Source organism: Brachionichthys hirsutus, unplaced genomic scaffold, assembly GCF_040956055.1.
Source record: "Brachionichthys hirsutus isolate HB-005 unplaced genomic scaffold, CSIRO-AGI_Bhir_v1 contig_202, whole genome shotgun sequence".
NCBI classification, from domain to species: Eukaryota; Metazoa; Chordata; class Actinopteri; order Lophiiformes; family Brachionichthyidae; genus Brachionichthys; species Brachionichthys hirsutus.
Genome location: NW_027180319.1, coordinates 728,413 through 749,784, shown reverse-complemented (window position 1 = coordinate 749,784; position 21,372 = coordinate 728,413). Strand labels below are relative to the sequence as shown.

Below are 21,372 nucleotides of genomic sequence, written 5' to 3'. Positions count from 1 at the left end.
ATCTGAGAGCGGCGCAGAGGTAACCTGTTATTATCCCTGAAGCCGACGCGCGGCTCTGGAGACGTCCAGATGTTGCGTTCACGGCACCGCGTCAAGTCGCGTTTCCACGCCGAAGCGAACTTGCATGCGTTGCGTTGTTTCTCACGAGCAGCGATGGAGGCTGCCGGGCTGGACTAGAGTAAAGATAAGCGGAGCTGTTGTAAAATATTTCCACCTTTTTTATCTTTTCGGGCAGAGTCGTCATTGCGGACGCGGAGCCTCAACTCAACCACGCCGTTAAAAACCCAATTGAAAATGTTTTTGAATTCGCCTGGGTGGAATTAAAGAGTTTTGGCAAGGAGAGCGTTTTTTAAAATATTTCCGAGTGTTTTTTTTTGGGGGACAATCATGTCTTTCCTTCGCCTGCTCCTGTGCGCCGGGATGCTGCTGCTGTCGCTGCCGGCGTGCGGCGCGTATTACAGCGGGCCGCTGCAGCCGGAGATGTCCAACGGCACTTTTCATCACTATTTCGTCCCCGACGGCGACTATGAAGAAAACGACGATCCGGAGAGATGCCAAATGCTGTTCAAAATGACGGACGACCGAAAGTGCGGTCTGGACGAGGACCGGGACGGCGTCATCCGCGATGATTTCACCATCATCAGGAGGCAGATCGAGGACGCGGCGAGGGTGCTGGAGGGGATCGGGAAAAGCGTCTCGTACGACCTGGACGGGGAGGACAGCTACGGTAAATATTTGCGCAGGGAGACGAGCCAAATCAGCGAGGCGTTTACGAATTCGGAGAAGTCCCTGCTGGAGCTTGAGGTGAAATTCAAACAAAGCCAGGAGACAGAGCTGAAGGAGGAGCACCGGCTGAGCGACGACTTCCTGAACATGATGGTGCAGACTCGGGACCTGGTGAGGGAGACGCTGGACGTGTCCCTGGGACTGAAGGACAAGCACGAGCTCCTGTCTCTGATCATCCGCAGCCACGGCACGAGACTGAGCAGACTGAAGAACGAGTACATGAAGTACTGAGAGAGAGAAAAAAGATCAGTTTGTTATCGGGAGAGTGACTATTCGGGGCGAAAAGCATTGAGCAGTCGTATCAGGGATAAACAAACAAACAAACAAAGCAAAATACATACACATGTTCTTGTAGGACCACAACTTGGGGGTCACGACCCCTCCTGTGGGTAAAAAGAAGTTTTGTGAGCTCATCAGATGATTAATGAAATGGAAAAACTGGTTTTCCTTTTGCAGTACTCTCCCATTCAGTTTGCTGTAGGGAAGCTAAAACAGCATTGGGAAAAAAAAAAAGCATCCGAGCTGTCCGGAAGTCTCAGGTGATCGCGGCTCCAGAGCAAACTGAAGAGCGCTTTGATGCCATCAAATCTATAAAAATCCAGAACATCAGATATTTCAATAAAGGACTCCTGCTCAGTGATTAGCAATTCAGATTACGATATTCGCCTGAGCAGGAAGCAGCATATTATTTATACAGCTGCCCTCGCATAAATAAAGGCAACACATCTGCTCTGTGATGGTCTTCAGCCATCGGCTGCTCCAACCACAGTAATGTTTCCAATAAATCATACAGGTCATTACTTTTAGTGAAATGATTATTCGTTTATAAAACAATACTGCCTGCTATCTTGGTTTATGGTTATTGCATTGAATTTACCTCTAAACAAGTTTGTGCATGCTTGTAAAACGACGGCTCCCAACATGAGTCAGCCAATTACAAAAGTGGGAGCATGAATTTTCAGTTTGCAAAACACAAACGTTGTTGATACATGAAGGCTTTTTTTTTTAAACTCTTGTGCATAAAACAAAATGAGAACTCGGCTTTGTTGAGGTTTTGCAGATTCACTGGGATTGAGTGAAGTTTTTTGACCTCTTGATCGTTTGTGTGTCAACATCCATCACAAGTGAATTGCTATTTGTTTGGTTTGATTTTAGACCCCAAAAGATGAATAAACATGTTTTAGAGAGACCCTTCATAAAGCAGTGACGCGGTTTACATAGTGGTCCTCATGTAGTAGCCTGGTTGGACGCTCCTATAGCATGAGGAACTTTATCGTCGCTTTCCTCTCACTCTCCAGATGTATGTCTACAAGAACTTCATACAATGTTTACAGATAAAACACCAACCTGTTGTATTTTCACCTCCACCCAAGAGGTTTATTTGTTCTATAGGCTAGCATACTTTGCACAATTCTTTACAGCTCTGGCGCTAAAGGTTGTGACATAATTTAAAAAGTAAAGCCTTTTAATGTGCGGTTTAGCAGAGGCAGTATAATCTTGAAAAATGTACAGTGTATTATTAGAAGTAAGTAAATACTGTGAGTACCAATGCGTTATTACAGAATACCAAAATATGTAATTCATTGTTCATAAAAAGGTTTTGTAATAGAGAAACATATATATATATATTCTTGTTTAACTCTAAGATATATGGTGAGATGTAATACTTTGACGGATAAGACTGCAGGCAGCACTCATGGACTTCATTGTCAAACGTTAATCTGTATGACATATTCTTAACAGATTGTATTTTGTCTTCAAATAAAGACGTTGTGTTTGAAATACAGTACTGTTGCAAAGAATGTGCTTTTATTGTTTCAATAATTCACATTTAAAGTAGGATTTGTTTAAGAATTGCAAAACGAGTCAAAATATTCATTCTGTTCACAATTGTCGATCTTTCCTCAATAGCTAAGAATGTGAAATGACTCCACTTACATAACAAATTCCATGGTGCAAATAATGGACTTCATATAAATGATGATAAAAGCATGCTATTTGATTAAACATGCCTGATTTGTGATTTGCCTTGTAAAGCTGGCTGAAAAATAGGCCTAATAATGTTTTTCTTATATATATAATGCACCGAGATAGCCAAATTCAATGATCTATCAAAAAAAGAAAATTGTTTTGAACTTTGCAGGAATATTTTTCACGAGTTACATGGCAGAATAATATCAGTAGTGATGCAACACAGCATTTGTAAAAGAAGAGTGACATCAATTTATTGGGAAAAGCGAGGGAATAACTTTTATCATAGTTTGTCAGAAGAACAGGTACGAGCAGGTGAGCATTAATGACGGCGAGCGCAAATGACAGGTGTGTGGACATTTACAGGGAAGAATCCATATGAAGGTATGAGCCGCACAGCTGGATTAAAATGCAAAGGGCAGCCTGGCAGTGTGTGACGGCGAGTGGGGCTTAAATACAGGCTTGATTGCAGATGAGCAGCAGCTGAGTGAGGAGAAGGAGTTGATGAGGTGGGCAGAGCTGTCAGATGAGCGAGTGAAAAATACTGAAGTAGCAGGTTGTGACAGAACTGAACAATTGTTAATTAATTGTTGCCTCACAACAAAACATTCCAGGGATCCAACCCACATGGATCTTTCTGTGTGGAGTTTGCTGCATGTTCTCCTACTGTGTGCATGGCTTCCTTGTGAATGTGCATGGCTGCTTATCACTCAATGTACTGGCCCTGTGATGAACTGGTGACTAGTCCAGGGCGTACCCCACCTCATGCACAAGGACAGCTGGGATAGGATCCAGGCACCCCAAGATGCTCTGCAGGATAAATGGTTGCAGAGAATGAAAGGATGGGTGGATGGAAAAAGACTGTCAATGCAATTGGATTCACCTGATCTGATTTCCCAAACTTCAGTTCCTACTCCATAGAAATATGTTGTCTGTGCTTTTAAAATGTTTAGTGTCTCCCTTGAGTGGTCAGGCCTGTGCATATTTGCAGTGCATGCTCGTTTTTCAACCTTTCTCACAAGAACAGTTCTTCACACTTGTGCTATATTCCTTGTCTTTTCCACATCCACCGTCAGGCAGCCAGACTCCTGTGTCTGGCCTGAGGATGGCAGCCTGGCCCTAATGCTTGATAAGCAGCATGCTTGACCTGTTTTGTTAGGGTTCTGTGTTGATGACATTGAATCGTTTCTCTCTGTCGGTCATACAATCTCTCCAGCTGTTGCAGGTCAGAGTCTCTAATCGATGCCGCAAGTTGTTTGAGATCAATGAGGGATTTGAAACATCATGCTCTCAAGCTCTCTTTCTGTTTCTGTTCTGGGCCAAAGACTGTTTCTTAACATTTGAAAACTCAAAATTAGCCAAATATTGGAAAACAACCAGAGGAACCCTTGATTGGATAAATAGTGAGAATAAGTTCAAAATTCAATCCAATCCAGTGAATCAACTAAACAAACCCAATTCTTTTGCATTCTGGGGGGCTGTGGACCAAAGTACAACAGATATATAATTTATCACAATATGTAAAAATATATGCAGTCTTGTGTAATAATTCCAGTATGCGTTTGAAAAATACCTGTATGGTGGGAGCATTGGCGGATTTGTAAGATAATGTATTTATGTCTTATATTGATTTGTGATAAATGTGACCTTAATAGCTAAAGTTACTCTTGGACATACTTTCAAATGATTAACTCTGTATGAGTGAATGCAGAAAACCCAATTCTGGACCATCTTAAAAGATTGCGTTAATGTCACACAACCTCCTGATATTATAAGCTGATAAATTATTTTGTAAATAATGAGTCAACCCAACGGGCCACAATGGGTTATAAAATTTGACAGAGGGGCCGGGTCAGGAACAGATGGATGGAGAGTCTGTGTGAACTAATATAAATGACATGTAAAAGCCATTACATGAAAGGATTTGGCCTTTTACAGGTAGAAATACAGGGAAAAGGTAAAATTAATGAGTTTTATACTATTTTATTTAATGATATTATTTGTACAAGTTCGGCGGGCCGTATTATAAAGCCTAACAGGCTGTATATGGCTCCCGGGCCTTAGTTTGCCCATGTCTGCTCTAATCTAAAACATATCTACCCTCTCCAAATAAATATTTTATTGTGGATTATTATTATTATTATGGTCCTAATTGTCCATACCATGCTAGTTTTTATTATTCCCCATTTTAATATACAAAAAAGGGCATATGTTGTAAAATCTGAACCTGCGTGTTATAAAATCTGTGAAAATCTGAACCTGTGTGTTATAAAATCTGTGAAAATCTGAACCTGTGTGTTATAAAATTTAATATTACATGTCTGGAGAAATGCCAAAGAAAACCGGCTGTCAATTTTCTGTGGAAAAACATGAGTGACCAAATAACTCCAGCTCTCATTGGCGAGCATAACCTTGACCTTCTGGGACTATGAACAGTTCACTCAGTGCACTCAGTCACATATATATACAGAGCAATCACGCTGACAGGAACTCAGACAACACCTGACCGCAAACCGCTGACTGAGACGGAGGAGCTGCAAACAAAGCAGGTAACTAATAGCAATGTTTTATTGTTAGTAGAATTTTACTTCAAACAGCTGACAAAAATTAAAGTGGCGAAATACTTTCGACAGCTCTTTATGTGGACAAACATAATAATAATAATAATGCTTGATTTTATATAGCGCTTTTCTAGGCACCCAAAGACGCTTCACATTGTGCATTATTCATTCACTCCATACTTGTTGGTGGTAAGCTACTAGCCACAGCTGCCCTGGGGCAGACTGACAGGAGCGAGGCTGCCAATTTGCGCCATCGGCCTTCCTGACCACAACCAATCACTCACTCACAACATTCACACAGGCAATGTGGGTGAAGTGTCTTGCCCAAGGACACAATGACAGTGGACAAACGTGCCAGAGGCGGGAATCGAACCGCCAATCTCTCGATCACAGTTTTTTATATATTGAATTTATTGTATGTAATATTTGCATGTTTATCTGCACTGCTGCTGTATTTGTCTGCTGTCAATTATAAGGATGATTAAGTAACCTAAGAAATATTGCCTTCTCAGTAACAGTAATATGCAAATTATAAAACAAGACAAGTCTGAATAAATAATTGTTTAGATTAATTAAATAAATATATAAATAAATAATAATAATAATACAATAAAAATATCTCAAACACATTTTAATAATAATTAAATATAAAGACTGTCCAGTTGGCTGTGATTTGGATGCATGGACTACTAGTAACTCCTGTTGCTGCAAGTAATTAAGATAAAGAACTCTTTATTGTCATATGTACATCACACATCAGTTCACACACACAGTGTCATTTACATTGGGCCCCACACACCTGCATATGCAGTATGTATGGGCCCTGTAACATGCATAGAAAGGGCATGATTGGCACACCTGGAGTGGTTGGGGGAAACAGTGCCTTGCTCAAGGGCACCTCGGCAGTACCCTGGAGGTAGAGTGGCCCATCTCCAACCACCACGTCTGATATTCGTGATGTCAAAGGACTGCACATGCATTATGTCCATCAACTCTTACTACTGGGCTTAACAAATCTTTTGGGGCAAAACCCTGCATGCCATCTGTAGTGTGCATGTAATTATCTATATATACGTATATTATCTATATATACGTGTAATATGATCATAGAGCCCTGTGTGTCTGCTCCAGCTAGGGCTAGGCAGGCCACCTCTGCAGTGAAGTTAGGTTTGATATATGTAAATTATCCCTGTTAGAATGTTTACTACAGTTAACTGTGGCACAACAATGGACAGTTCCCGATACATATCCTTCCTGAAAAAGTAACTCTAAACTGTTTTGTAACTTGCCAATTGATGACGTTTGTATTAACATACGTTTTCTTTGTGCACAATTAATGCTCTACAGCAATCCTGCTGCTGGAAAATGTGGAGATTTTAATCTTGATGTAAATATTGTGTTGTTTTCATGGTGTAAAACTCACATACTGAATATTTTACTGTTGTCATTTTTCAAAATGAACACAGTGCAATATTTGGTAGGCTTGATTAAGACATTTTACAGGGAAACAAAATATCATCTTTGGGATTATCTGTCCTAGTACAAGTGAATTGGAAACAGTGATGTAAACCAATTAGTGCTCTTATTGGGATTTATAATTTTGAATAATGTTTCACATTTCACAGCAACAGATTCTAAAATTTGATCATTTGTTTGGAGACACTGGAGATTTCTAATGTTTGTAATTGAATGACTTGTTAATTATCTGCCTCTCGTTGTTAAATATGCAAACCTGACGACTTTCTCTCTCTCTCTCTGTCTCTCTCTTTTAACAGAGACTTTGAGTCCCTTTCTCTTCTACAGACCAATTTGTCTCAACAGAAACGTTCCAAAATGTGGATGAATGCATTTTCACGTATAGCCCTGCCAGCCCTGCAGAGGAGCACCGCTACCATGGCCTTCTGGACACCGAGGGCTTGTCGCAGACCCGGAGAGGCTGCAGGTCCACTTCGCTCCTGTCTTCAATCGATGCAGATCCGTGAGCAGCAAACAGCGTCTCTCCCTCTGTCTCAACACTCGGTGAGACATGTCCAGTCTCTGCATGAGGAGAGGATGATAGCGGTGGAGTGGGAGGATGGAAGCAGCAGTTTGTATCCTTTCACCTGGCTGAGAGATAACTGTCAGTGTCCGCTGTGTTTCCTGGACTCCGCTCAAGCCCGGAAGTTGTTGATGGCTGACACTGATGTCAACATAGGAGTTGACGCCGTGGAGGTCACCAAAGACAACAAGGTACATTGTTGCGATGGTCTAGAACATCTGAGGCTCAGGAAGTAGATATTTTGGTCAGTTGGGATCAATAATGATTTTGTTTCGCCACAGGTTTCCATTCTGTGGCCGGACCAGCACTCCAGCGTGTTCCATCCAGACTGGCTGAAGAAACGCTGCTTCTCTCCTGCTGCCAGACAAACCATGCGAGAGGAGCTTTTCCTCAAAGGTGAGTCGAGTTTTTCTGTTTTACATTGAAACCATCACGGATTTTCTGGTAATGAATCTGGCGATTTTTGTGATTGTGATTTTTATACAGAGAGCTAAAGCTATTGCAGTCTAATGCAGCAGCCATGCATAAGCTCCGCCTGCAGGAGCAGTTCAGTTTTTGTTTTGTTTTTATTCTGCAGAGATTTTAATTTGTTTTGTACAATGTGGTTTACTGTACTCCTAAAATGTGTTGCACTACACCTGCAGCTGTTTGTGTTTTACAGTCCACCTCATTTATATTTGTTTGATATCCTAAATCAGCTTTTTTAAATAATGACACCCCTTCAAATCACACACACACATCATGATTCTTCCTCTCTATGTGCTGATTTTGTTAATTTCTCGATAAATCCATTTTCACGACTGTGATTAAGCTGCATTGGAGGAGGCTTATTTTTAATGTCGATATAATAAATGTCTTGTCCAACTAGCAGAAGTAAGAATAATAAAGTAATAAATAATATCCAAGAAATAATTCCTCCAGAGAAGCATAGATCTAAATGCTTTGTCATTCAGGCACATGATGTGTTTGTAAAAGAGGGGGCACATTTAGTTTTAGTACTTTGTGTACACAAAGTACACCTAGCTAAAACTAAATGGACCACAGTGTTCTGTCCTTCATGTAGCTGATAACCAGAATGTTGTCAATATATTTGCTGTGAGTGTGCACACATGAAGGCAGCAGTGTGGAAACGAGGTTCAACCTGTAGCCAACTAGAAAGCTCTTTGAATCTCAGTATTGATGGAATTGTGTGAAAACCTTTTAAACCCTGTACTAACCTCAATTCCAAGTTTTACACTAAATAATTTTGGCTAAACACTTTTATTTAGCTTTTTTACCTTTTTTTCTCCAATTCTTTTGTCACCAATTTTAGCATTTATAGTAAATATTAATGAGGTAACAAAGTCCCTCTAATTTATTGTAAAATGCTTGTGTATTCTATTTTTATATTTCTCAAACTTCATAGCCACTGTTTGTGATGTAAAGTGTGCAATTCTGTACTCTGTATACTTTAAAGTCAAGCTAAAGATGAAGAAGCAAAGATTGACTGAGGTGCAGATGAACCCAGTGCTGCAGTTTCTGTTGATTAATCCCTGTTCAGTGGATCATGCAAGGATAAATCAAGGTTTCACAATTATTTGGTTTTCTGTTGTGTAATTCCGTTTGTTATTGTTGTCATGATAAACTCTCACTGTTTGAGTTTATGTAACTATTTTCACTAAAAATAGAGTGCCTTGCAATCACTCATCCACCGTCATTCGGTCACTCGTGTTTTTTGTTTTTGTTTTTGCTTTAATTTACCAAAATCGGAGTATGTGAGGTTACGAAATTAAGCAAGAGTTTATGAGACCAAACAATGATCTCCTTCCTCCATGTCTGCCAACACCTTCTGTTAACTCAAGTACTTTAATCTCAAAGGTAACTACGCTTTAGAAAACCTGTGTACTTCATTACATTCTCCTTTATTTATCTATTTTATTGTTTTCTAATGTTTTTATATATTTGTTATTATAATATTTTTTAAATTCTTATTTAAAAACATATAACAAAAAAATGTGGTGGATTTTCTGGGGACTGGAACAGATTAACGGCATTTCCTTTCATTTCATTGGGGGGAAATCTGATTTGATATGTGAGCAAATTGAGTTTGGTCACGGTACAAATGAAACGTGTAAGTCATGGTACTACCCTACATTAACAGTGACCCAATACACCGAACAGTCTGTCAGACGGTGGAGGAGAAAGATGAGTTGTGGCAGAAGGTGGTGGTTTTTCAGTGGAGGGGGGGTGGACTGGAGTCAGGGCAGTCTGTGTGCAGACTTGTGGTCCTGAAGGAACCCACGGAGCTCAGCAGCTCCTGCTCAGTTCCAACGTGATGAACAATCCTTCTTATAACAGTTTACGCACATTTAGTTTTTTGTAGTATCGATTCCTCTCGCCGGTTTTCTGTGCAGAGGCGAGAGCGAGTTCACACAGCAAAGAGCAACAGAAGAATGCCATACAGTGACACGCTCCAGATGTGATGATTACCTCAGGAGCACTGGGACACATTTCCAAAAATACGCTCACATTCTTAAAAGATGGATTGATCATGTTTACCTTTCCATGACTTAAACTCAGTGTTCCCCACAGTTAAAATTTATGTTCCCTCTTTCATACATCACATCCCGAATGAATGGGCTCAAGCAGGGCTGTTAAAGTTCTTCAGCAGGGGGAGTTTAGTGCACACAGAACACTATTAGGTCAATATGAAAAGTGGCCCACTGGGGATATTATCCTGTTTGTACAGTGCCTGCTGCTTTTATGTCTTCACAAATGTTTTTTTTCTCCTGCTTTCACCGTTTCTATGGAGTTGTTCATGTCTCACCGTAAGCAATTCAGCCACAGCTATTAGCTGAGGAGACAAGGGACTAGTACAGTTCAAGGCAATTATTACACAAACAAAGCTCTGAACGGTTTATTACACAGACTCAAAGCAGGAGACAGTCGGAACGTGTTGAATTTAGATTTCTTCAGGGGTTCCAAATGTTTTCAGGTCAGTTTTTAGCATCCCATTAATAAATCAGTGGATTCCAAAGTTTGTGTTTTGTTTTTAGTCGTTTTTTGTTTCACTTCTGTACAGAAACAGTGTAAGGTTGCGAAATTTCTGAGAAGCTGATGTCTCTGTAAATGCAAAGCCTCATTCAGACTCCCTCTTCCATATGGAAAACTATTTTAGTGTCAGGCTCAAGAAAAGCACTACATGTTCTTAAAACCCACACAAACTCCCCATTGGCAGTATTTCCTTCCATGGGAATGAACAATTCCCCAAGCATGAAGGTATGTGTATCCAGCATTTTATGAATTCTTCCTGGTCTCAGTTCCTACAGACATTTTATAATCAAATGTGTCATGCCCCGTTATAAAGTTGCCATTTTCTGGTTTGTCTGTCTGTCTGTCTGTCTTCTTAAAGACACTTCTTGTCTCTGTAATCAATACGACTTTAACATTGTGTTCTCAGGACACATCCTGTACACTTTGAACCTTTTGCAGGAGGAGGAGCGATTATGTTGAATTGCTTTCTGGAACACAAGCTTATGACACTTGGCAGCTTATCTTCAGTGGCGCTTCCTTCCACCAATAAATCCATCGGGGAGTTACTCAAAACCTGCCAGATGCATTTACTATTTGAACCATGTCATCATTTCAGGCTGCCCATTTTGCGCCTGTCACGTTTATTTAGTCGTGGGTGGAATCATAACTAATATCATGTCGCTGGTATTTAGAACTTGGACCTGAAACAGGCTAAATTGATTTGAGGAAATGTAAAATAATATAATGCACAGAATCACAGCCTTTTCCTGCATACTCCAGCCATTGGTAAAGGACTCTGTCCTCTTGCTGCTGGCTCCTGAATGTGCCATGATGATGACGCGTCATTTGTGAGTCATTGTCTTTGATCACTCAAAGTAAATGCGTAGTTTGTGCTGATAGATGCACCGCTGCCCTACCTCCTTTGATCAGACCTCCTTTCAAATGTATCAGCAGTGGATGCAGTTTAGTTTGGAAGCTAAGAAGATTTCTGCTGTAGTGTTCTATGATTTTTAATTCGTCATTAAGCTGGATCATGTGTTTGGTTGAGTGTACATAGAGAATGCCCTCCGCAATGTGTGAAAGTCTTCAGATAGCCGAGCTGCAATCAACCTGATATTGTAAATGTAATGATCACTTGAAAGATGTTGGATTCATAAGTTAGGTTTTTCTTTTACTAAATTGATCATCTCAATTGTAGCTTACAGTGTGTGCATTGGTATTGCAAGGCTCTATCTGTCTTACCCATACCCCTACAGCTTATTTATAATGTGTATATTTATGCTTTTAAGAGTCGTAAAGAGCCCACAAATTGTAAATATTAGCATTAGACTGCGTATCACCCGAATGTTATGAACAGAAGTGAACGATGAAAGGAAAGCATCCTGAGCAGCAATAATTTGAGGCTTGCACCCGCGCCCTCCGTTGGATGCAGCGCAGCCTTTTAAGCCAGTATTTGATCTATAAACAGATTCATTATCAGGCTGCTTCCTGAGCAGACTTTTCAGTCAGCAGGTGGGTTTATTTCATTTTCATTTCCTAACCGCTTATTCCGCTATCGGGTCGCGGGCCAAGCTGGAGCCAATCCCAGCAGTCAATGGGCGAGAGGCAGGGGACACCCTGGACAAGCCGCCAGTTCATCGCAGGGCAACACAGAGACAGACAACCAGCCACACACACACTCACACCTACGGGCAATTTAGTGTCACCAATCAGCCTAGGCTGCATGTCTGTGGAGGTGGGAGGAAGCCGGAGAACCCGGAGGGAACCAGGTGGGTTTATTTAGTACTAATTAAGTTCTTAAAGCAAGCTGGGACATATCAGCCAGCTTGTTTTGTCCCATTACAAATGCAATAGCTTTATTTATATTGGCTCAAATGAACAAGTATTTGCTCCCAGTTTCAAACCAGCTGCTCTAAAGTTGTTTGGCATGTGCAGTAAACACCTTAAGTATGCACTGGCAAATATCAAACATTGAACACCCTTTATCACAAAGAAGATATTTTACTGTTGCTGGTGTTTTCACCAGTGGTGTGCTGTAAACAGTCCCTCTTAAATAAAGCACCAGTAGAAGGATGCTGAAGGAATTTATGAAACGTCATTGTTTTCTTAGCAGGAAATGATGGCACTGAAGGTACGATCAGCTGATCCGGTTACATCCTTCATGGCCTGCCAGAAAACCTCACTAGTTATCAGTGGCAGCCAAATAATGTTCACTTTAAGCTGTAGTTTGCTGGTCACAGCAACTCCTGGCACCTTACCTCAACTAATTGTACAACAAGTGTAATTATTCGCTCTAGTCTACTAAAATATCTACATAGATCGGTCAAATTTGATCCAGGATCAAAAGTAATTAAAACATTGCAACAATTTTAAAGACTCTACTCCTGTCACTGGTTTGTCTACTAATTTCAAAATCTAACAGTTTGTGGGGAGCAACGCATTGAAGTGCAGGAAGCCCCCCCCCCCCCCCCCTAGACACATCTGTCTATGTTTGAAAATAGTAACACTGAACCTTAGATCTCTTGAGTCTGATTTTTTTTCTGGTGGTGGCATTGAGATGCTCTTAAATCTTTTATTATTCTCACAATATTTTGCTGCATGCGGTAAAAACACTGGACCATAAATTGTCAGTCATTTGCAAAGCAAAATAGATGCTGTCACTTTAATGGTTTTGTTGCTCCCTTGGCTTTTTAGTCTGCTGTGCTACTTTTGGTATTGCTGTTTCTTCACCTCAGTTCAGTTGTAAATACCTGCTATATATATGTGTGTATATATATATATACTGTATATAATATGAACTGTACCTCTGAGTTTGGACTTTTCTTTCTTTCTCAAGTCTGCTGATTCTATAACTCAGCCAAATAGCAGTTGATTTGTCATTTCCCTGTCTGGCTGGTGTTCTGTGCCATCTGGACTGAATTTAGCCTTTGATGTCATCACTCCTCCGTTGACAGAACAGCTTCTGGAAACAAAGCCGTGGAGGTCCATCCATGGAAAGGCGCGTGTTTTTCCAAACACATCACTACCCATGGCTTTGCATATGGCCTGCAAAGCTGGCTCCTCAGGCCCGTGTGAACACACGTGAGCATGCTGTGTTATCAATCTGAAAGGAATTTGAGGAATCTAATCTGTAAACTACAACTGGAGTGTTTCCATTTGTCAGAAGTGGCTTTCATTATTGCGCAGTGGACCGATGAAGGTTTAGCTTTTTGTGGTACGCCAAATCTTCCACATTTTGACTTCCCTTTCAAGGGAAGTTGGGCTTCCCCTCAACACGTTATGCTGTCTTTCACCCACACACAGTTCCTTTTTACAATGTGTCTGTAATTCCCCCGCAGATCAACTCTATTTATGTTGAATCCCCTTTTCTCTATCATCGCCTCTAATTTTACAGCATCAGACTACAATTAAACTTGTTATGTAATTATATGATGATGTAATGAACGTACTGTTCATTTCTCTGATGAGCCAGACCTCCTGCTTGACACTTTAAATACTGCTGAAAGCTCTTGAGTGTAAGTTGGCATGAAGAACAGAATTTGACAAACTATTGCAATGCAAGCCTCGGTAGAATTTTGGGAATGAGAACGTGTTGATGGCGAAAGACCTTAGTTTGGATGAATGTGCAGAGGTCCTCCAGTGAGAAAACACTGCTCACACAGTTTCCTTCATACTGGGAATGCAGCAGCTGGCTGCTCTGTCTTCCAGACATGTTTCAGAGATAGAGGTGTGATTGTCCAATCAGCAGAGGCTGCAGTAATTTCCCTGCATCTACAGTGACATACGTAGACACGCATTATGTCCGCTGTCAAAACAAAAATGTACATAATTGTTGACTGGAATATAACTTGAGAACAGTTTCTGTTCTATTTTATAGATGTCTGGATATATATACGCAATATCCGAATATTAAATACTTGTCTATTCTGTCACCTTATTTATTCATTTAAATAAGATTCTTTATAAATGAATTTGTTGAGAATGCATTTGTATTTGTACTCTGAAATGACATCATACATGGGTCATTGTTCATGCACTTTTAATTTAGGTGACCTTGACCGTCACCTGCCCTCTTGGCAGACTAGCCTATCAAGTTGTATTTGCCGTTTCCTACGTTGCGCCATCGAGGCCTGTGCCACACCGCAGTGAAGCATGGGACCAACAAACGAGAGTTTATATTTCCAATACCAATTTATTTTTAAAAAGCCAACAACCATAGACGATAGCAGCAACGAATCATGCTGTACAAAACTAGAACACCCAGTACATTTCCAAAAGTACTGCGATACAAGAACAAAATCTGGCTACAGAGGAGAAGTAGGTAGACGGTGAAAAGAACGCATAAAGGGAAAGGGGAAGAAATGAAAGTGTAGTTAGGAACAAAAATCACAATGCAGTCTATCATAGTAAACACAAGATATCACCTCATAATACATATTACAAGGAACAAGGTAACATCGAAAATGAATTGCAAACATTATTACCAGAGTAAATATTGAATACAAACAGGTTCATTTTGATCTATAATAATCTATCAGCAGATCAATAGGTTTTCTACATTTAAACTCTTGATTTGTAAAGTTAATAATAACGGCAGCTGTTGGTATAAAAGCAAGTCTACCTCCGGGTACAAATAAAGTAACCTTGAACCTTGAACCTTCCCTGCAAGCTGTCATGGAGCCTGTTAAACAGCATGAAATGGTCCTGTTTAGGTAGAGAAATACTGCCTTATATTCCAACAGTTTCTTTATCGACACTGACGTATGGCTAAAATAAAATAATGATGAGATAAATGGGACATCTGAGGATCAAATTGCAACTGAAATGCACTTGTATTAGTCATTAATTTCCACCAAAACTCTCAAATCTCATTTTAGAATGAAGAACAACTTGAATCTGTTTCTGAAAATCTCGTTCATGGCTCCGAGGCTGCCGCTGTGCATTCCACAGACGGCCCCGTTGGTGGGAGCTGATGCGTAATCTGTTGGGAAACAAGGGAAAACAAAATTACTCCTGATCACTGCAGTGATTCCAACAGAGCTTTTAAGATGCCCACAGCTGCAGAGGATGATGCAGCCCTCCGAGCCTAACCAGCTCAGCGAGGGGAGAGCCAAACTGCCATGAGTTGTCTGACAGCCTCAGGAGCCGGAGGCTTCGGGTTTCCTCATCTGGAAAAGCCACTGTAGCAGACAACGACCGAAGGGGAAACCGGAGAGGGGATTATGCACATATACCATCTTGTCAAACTGTCAGTTGTGTCCCTTAAAGCAAATTCAAAAATAGTCCTTCCCGAGAAAGTGGGAGTGATTCTGAAATAAATGTGCAAATGAATTAAAATTGCAATTCTTACTTTGTTTGGACAAAACATACCACCTGTATAAGTAACGTTTACATGTCTTTAAAGTTAGTAAATCATTTATTCATACTTTCAGCTGTTACAGAGCAACATCGGCGTTTGTTTGAAGCTGGTTGTCTCTTTCCCTTGTGAATGTTATTCTTATTTTCATTCTTTTAGCTTAGTTTTTGGTCACAAGCAACTTCTGCAGGAAAAGTCAGACTCTTAAAACTCACCAATGTTCAACAGCTCGTTTTGGTGTTTGCTTTCTGAAGATGATTGATGTTTCTTTGCAGTGAACTTGGTTTAAAACAATGTGATATCCGTACTTAATTGAATCGAAGAGACACAAAGCGATGAAATAAACAGATATGAACATTACTACGTACAAATCTGTACTGTACAGTACAGATGATGCAGGATCAATAAACGTATCCACACCAGTGTGTCATGGATCCTATTTATTAATCTGCAGCCATGAACAATTCTCAGGGACCCATTACATGATGAAAAGGCAGATATTCATGGGAAGCTCTCATCCTTTGTTCAACTGGGGTCCCAGACTCTGAGCTCATTCTGCAGTAACGAGTCGTAAGCATTGAAAATGAGATCTGTGCTGAACTGCAGCCAGGACTCTGCAGCTGATGTGCACCAGACGGACAGTCAGCACTGTATCTTGTCTCTGCCGCGGGAGACAGCCTTACAGCACTGAAACTGTCCTCTCTGTGTAAGACCTCCAGGTCCAGTTTCACAAGAGTAATTGTAACATGCATGCATGATCTTTGCCCCAGTTCCTCGTTCTCAGCCTTGTTTTTCAGCCGCCCTCTCGACAGATTTTAACAGGCAGGGGCTTCCTGACCCTTCAAACTGTGCGACCAGAAGCTAATTATTTGTGACAACCGCCTGGAGGGAGTTCTCCGAATCATAATGGTCACTATGTTTCTGACTGACGTCACATTTCTGAGTGCTTCGTTGCTCACGGCCGTAAAATTAAAAAAAGCCCTGAAACGTCACGTCAGCAGTAAACAGACTGCTGTAATATTTATGGCCTTCACATTGAGCACTCATATAATCGTTTAATGATTTAGACCCGGAGGGTCAGAGAGCAAAGTCTGCTGTGAGTCCAGCTCCTGAACATTTTCTCTGGATGACAAATGTGTCACCCATTAAAAACTAATGCAGACAAGGTAAAGAAAAAAAAAAAACGTTCCTTTCAAGTGGCTGAATTTGAAAAGCAGACCATAGGAAGAGTCACAAACATCAGACAGGTACACAACCTCCCAAGCTAAACCATCCACATCCTCCTCCTCCTCCTCCTGCTGAAAATATACTTAGCAGCTGTTTCTGTGGAAATCACTGGAGAGAGGCTGTATGGAAAAAGGAATGGAGCCAGCTGGGTGGAGGGCTGTGGGTTGATTCTTTCCACTTGTGTCTGTCTGACAGAGACTGGCTGTTTTTTGTTTTTTTTCTCAGCAAGCTATTCATCTTGAAGCAGGCAAACCCGTGCATAAAGTGGCAAGATAAAACCTTTTCAAATAAGATGAACGTGAATGATTTCCTTTGTGTTAATAGCTTTAGTATTATGTTTCAGCTTCAACGAGTTGTTTTCCTTCACTTGTCCATCAGACAACACTTCTCAAAGAAAACTTGTCCTGAATTTACGTTAGGCTATTTGATGGAAAGTATAAAGAAATAGCTGTGCTCTGTTCTCATCCCTGCTGCACACCGGGATGGGTCTGGTTCATTTTTACCATTGAATACGCGCTTAGGTCACTGAATCTGTAGACTATGATTTATCCCACTTCACAAAGTCTGCTAATATTCTGCCAATAAACCAATTTTTTTTAGATTTATTTATGCAGCATGGAAAGAATGTACAGTATATTAAAAACATGCCTTGCAGATTGTCACTCAATAAATCCCACAGATTTCTGACAGACCATGAAGGAAACGGAATGCAGCTCCTCATTCAGTGGCCTTGATGCAGACACTTCTCTACTTTCAGCACACTGTTCGTTTAACTGAGCAGCGCCAAGACACTCGGGTGGAAAAGCCTTGTGTTGGTGCCTTGTAGACGCGTATTTATCATTACACACACAGAAAGCTCCACTAAATCTGCGCTGAGATGAAATGACATTTCTTTCATGTCCCGTTTCTCCTGTCAGAATGTTATTATTGGGACTCTAAGCTGCACATTCCCACAGCCAACTATGAGGAAGTCATCCATGACGATAAGGCTGCCCTGGATTGGCTCTTGGCTCTGCGTCGTTTTGGCTTGGTCCACCTAAAGGGGGCTCCGAAGGAGAGCGGCCCTGTGGACAGGCTCTCTAAGAGGATTGGCTATCATAGATTGACGTATTACGGGTAAGACTGCTTGGCATTGATCCATTTTGCTCCATTTACCCTCAGCCAAGACGTGGTTGAATAGTCACCAATAAATCCAAACATTCCACTGATAATCATCAGCACAGATACGAATAATATGTAAAATAAAGGCAAAAGAAACTTTTCATCCATTTATCACTGAATCAGAAAATAGGAACTCTGTATTTTAGGAAATATTTGGTCAGATTGTAATCCTGCAGCCTAAACGTGTAGGAGTTCGCCAGTCTCTTGATTCGTTTTGGTTCCGTGGAAACACTTTGGGTGTTTGTTGGCTCTTCATCGCTTTGAGCTGCTGCAGTGCTTATTGTCTGGCGACAGAGACGAGGATAACAAACTAAAAGTCACTCCAGCTTTTCTAAAGCAGAGGAATTACCTGGTGCACTCAGTCAGAACAGCGGCCTGGAGAGTAACGCTTCACTGCCAGGGGACGAGCTCATCCTGCTGAAAGTCAAAAGTCTAAAGAGGAGCCGTCATTAGAGAAGCCAGACTTTTATGAGTGGGCATCCAAATGAGACGTGCATACAGAACATAGGAGATAAATTTACCTTCCTGGTGCTCGACTCCTGCATCATCTCAATGAGGTGTCTGCCCCAGACACCTCATTGCCTCCGTCTTTGAATTCCTGGGAAGCTGTCCACTCTGTCCTCAGGGATCCCCAAAAAGTTAATCTCATCTCGACCTTTTTCTCCACAAAGATGAGTTGTTGCTGCTTGACATCCAAAGCCAAAGTTAAATAATTAATGTGACGTTAATTAACCATATAATGCTTGTCCTCAGGCATACTTGGGAGGTCTCGGACAAATACATGGCAAACAATTTAGCCTATACATCAGAAAAGCTGAGTGTCCACACAGACTACCCTGCCCTGCAGCACACACCCGGAGTGAGTCAAGTTTGTTTTTTTTACCCCATTCCTTCCTCAAAGGATGAAACCACATTAATGTCCTGCTTTTAGAAGTTTGTTTCAACTGTTGGCACTTGGTTTTGACATAATGAAGGATTGTAAAACCAGCATTTGTGCGGCATATGTGTGTGTGTGTTGTTTTTTTAAATGGTAGGTGCAGTTTCTGCACTGCATCAAGCAGGCTGCAGAAGGAGGGGAGACCGACATGGTGGATGGCTTCCACGCAGCCATGCAGCTGCAGAGAGAGGACCCAGAGGCCTTCAAGACTCTCACCACCCTCCGTGCTGACTTTACAGACAGAGGGACAGACTACTGCGACTTCATGCTGCAGTCCAAGAAACGCATCATCGAGTGAGTGGAGGCAGACTCTTCTCGTTCCTTCATTCTCTTTGTGTGGCAGTTCACGCCTTGTCCAAACTGAAATGACAATGCATAAATAAATTTAAAAAGATGCAGTGGTATGCCATACCAACAGAAGTGTGATTTTCAATGGGACACTGCCATCTGTTGTCCAAAATAATTTTGTCCGTATACTGTATGCATGCCTCCAAAAACGTGTAGCAGAAATGTTTAAAAGCAGTGTGAAAAGCGCCAATGTGTTGCGGTGAGTAGTCCAACACCCTCATTGACATTGTGATGAAGAGATATTTAATCAATTTATGATAAATGAGACATTTCTAAATGCGTTCTGTATGAAGTGACTGAATTTATCTTTTTTGCCATGACGGATAAATCTGTTGTTTTGAGGGATGAATCCTCAAGTCGATAAAAAGAGGGACATTTTAACTCTTGGCCTCTACTTATGAATTTGACTCAGACATGTTTGCTTGTATATTACTGTGGTCTAAACATGCATTCAAAGTTGTAGCCATTTTTGAACTATTCCATTATTAATGTTGGGTTAGTTTGATGCTGAACTTTGGCCTTCCTCTTCGCTCTGAGCAGACTTAATTCAGAAGGCCAAATCAAGATGATAAACTTCAACAATGCCACCAGAGATTCGGTGCTGGATGTCCCCTTGCAGCAGGTCCAGCCCTTCTATAGAGCCTACAGAGCCTTTATGGACATCTTGAACCGACCGGAGAACATGGTCACCTTCAGAATGGAGCCAGGTCAGTATGCACTTCCTCAAAGCCCATTGATATGAAATGGGACTACATCCATGATTAAGCCCACAGATTCACCACCAGAAAACCTAGGAAAAAATGGTCAGGATGCAGTTTTGGATGAGGAATAGGCGATCACAGGAAGAGTTGTAAATGTACCGGTACTCCTAATATGACTGAGTTACTGTATTATTATTAGTATATTTAATGATTTTATTTTTGTGTTTCCATCAAGGTCACAATGACCTCAGAATCAGCATCATCTGTCACTTTACACCACTAAATAATGAAAACTTCAGTATCTTAATTCAAGATGCCGTATAGGAAGGTGCTCCGAGTGAAGAGACTCTCTCCTCGAGCTCGTCCATGTTGACGGGGAGTCCTTCATGTTGTTTACATGGTTCAATACGCTAGAAAGCAAACCGGCTGTTATGCATCAGTCTCTGAATCTCTGAAGGCCTACGTCTTTAAACTTGACAAAGGTGAGAGGACATGGCTGCAGCAAAGAGAGGGTGAGATGTGATGACTCGGCGCTGGCATTCAGTTTTTGTGTCATTTACCATTTTTCAAAACAGAGCATTGGTGTTAGAAATTGACTGTTTCATCAGATTCAGAGTTTGGTGCTTCATTTTAATCTACTATGCTCAAAACTAGTTACTTACTTTACTGCAGTGACTGGTTCAACATTGCCCCGCAAGACCAACATTTTGGCTTTTTGCTCTTCCAACATGTAGCCAGTCGCTTCTTTCCTTTAGCACAAGATCATTTACAAAGCTATTAGGTTCATTTATAAATGATCTATTACAAGACTCATCTCAAGGTAAGTCACAAGGATTAAACCAAGAAGAACCAAAGCATACAAGATATTAGCCAAATTAAGTAAAGCTGCCAAGGAATTGCCAGTTATTTCCTTTTTAGGATTTGAAAAAAATATTTCTAATCTCAAAGAAAATTAATATTTGACCTCAGTTTCTGAATTTTGTATTTCAGGTGAGATGGTGACCTTTGATAATTGGCGTTTGCTGCACGGCCGGAGACGCTACACTAACAAGCCAGATGCGATGCGGCATCTGGAAGGTGCCTACCTGGACTGGGATGAAGTCACATCCCGCCTACGGATACTCCGCTGCTCAGTCCAACAGAAAGCATGAGCTCCGGAAACCGTAAAACACAAAAATGTATATTTGCCACAGATTCAAATTGTGTGATTATAGTTTCATGTTCCCAAATTAAATCAGTACCCTCGCCGAAGCGGAGGCGAGGGTATTGCAATT

General features: G+C 41.1%; 2 protein-coding genes and 2 long non-coding RNA genes across 4 annotated transcripts; 2 read left to right on the top strand and 2 right to left on the bottom strand.

The window, feature by feature from the left end:
* The first annotated feature begins 387 nt into the window (after window positions 1-387).
* Window positions 388-1,017, top strand: LOC137912635 (fin bud initiation factor-like). The gene has a single exon (XM_068756772.1). It carries the CDS (start codon window positions 388-390, stop codon window positions 1,015-1,017), a length of 630 nt encoding a protein of 209 aa, XP_068612873.1.
* A 6,134-nt stretch (window positions 1,018-7,151) lies between these two features.
* Window positions 7,152-21,249, top strand: LOC137912625 (gamma-butyrobetaine dioxygenase-like). Its single transcript, XM_068756763.1, has 7 exons — window positions 7,152-7,547; window positions 7,638-7,752; window positions 17,869-18,067; window positions 18,866-18,971; window positions 19,147-19,343; window positions 19,938-20,104; window positions 21,089-21,249. The coding sequence occupies exons 1-7, from the start codon at window positions 7,152-7,154 to the stop codon at window positions 21,247-21,249; spliced, it is 1,341 nt and encodes a 446-aa protein (XP_068612864.1).
* LOC137912626 (uncharacterized) lies at window positions 14,553-18,875 on the bottom strand. The gene is made up of 3 exons (XR_011106361.1): window positions 18,634-18,875; window positions 18,462-18,544; window positions 14,553-15,349 (listed from the first exon to the last, which is right to left on the bottom strand). It is a non-coding gene; the product is annotated as an uncharacterized lncRNA (long non-coding RNA).
* LOC137912627 (uncharacterized) lies at window positions 19,320-20,842 on the bottom strand. The gene is made up of 3 exons (XR_011106362.1): window positions 20,761-20,842; window positions 20,088-20,187; window positions 19,320-19,409 (listed from the first exon to the last, which is right to left on the bottom strand). It is a non-coding gene; the product is annotated as an uncharacterized lncRNA (long non-coding RNA).
* Window positions 21,250-21,372: the final 123 nt, after the last annotated feature.

Bases quoted from the DNA above. Each gene is read 5' to 3' on its own strand.
- LOC137912635 (XM_068756772.1), top strand. From the start codon at position 388: ATGTCTTTCCTTCGCCTGCTCCTGTGCGCCGGGATGCTGCTGCTGTCG.
- LOC137912625 (XM_068756763.1), top strand. From the start codon at position 7,152: ATGTGGATGAATGCATTTTCACGTATAGCCCTGCCAGCCCTGCAGAGG. The intron at 7,753-17,868 runs GTGAGTCGAGTT...TTCTCCTGTCAG, and splicing joins AGAGGAGCTTTTCCTCAAAG to AATGTTATTATTGGGACTCT. The intron at 20,105-21,088 runs GTCAGTATGCAC...TTTGTATTTCAG, and splicing joins CACCTTCAGAATGGAGCCAG to GTGAGATGGTGACCTTTGAT.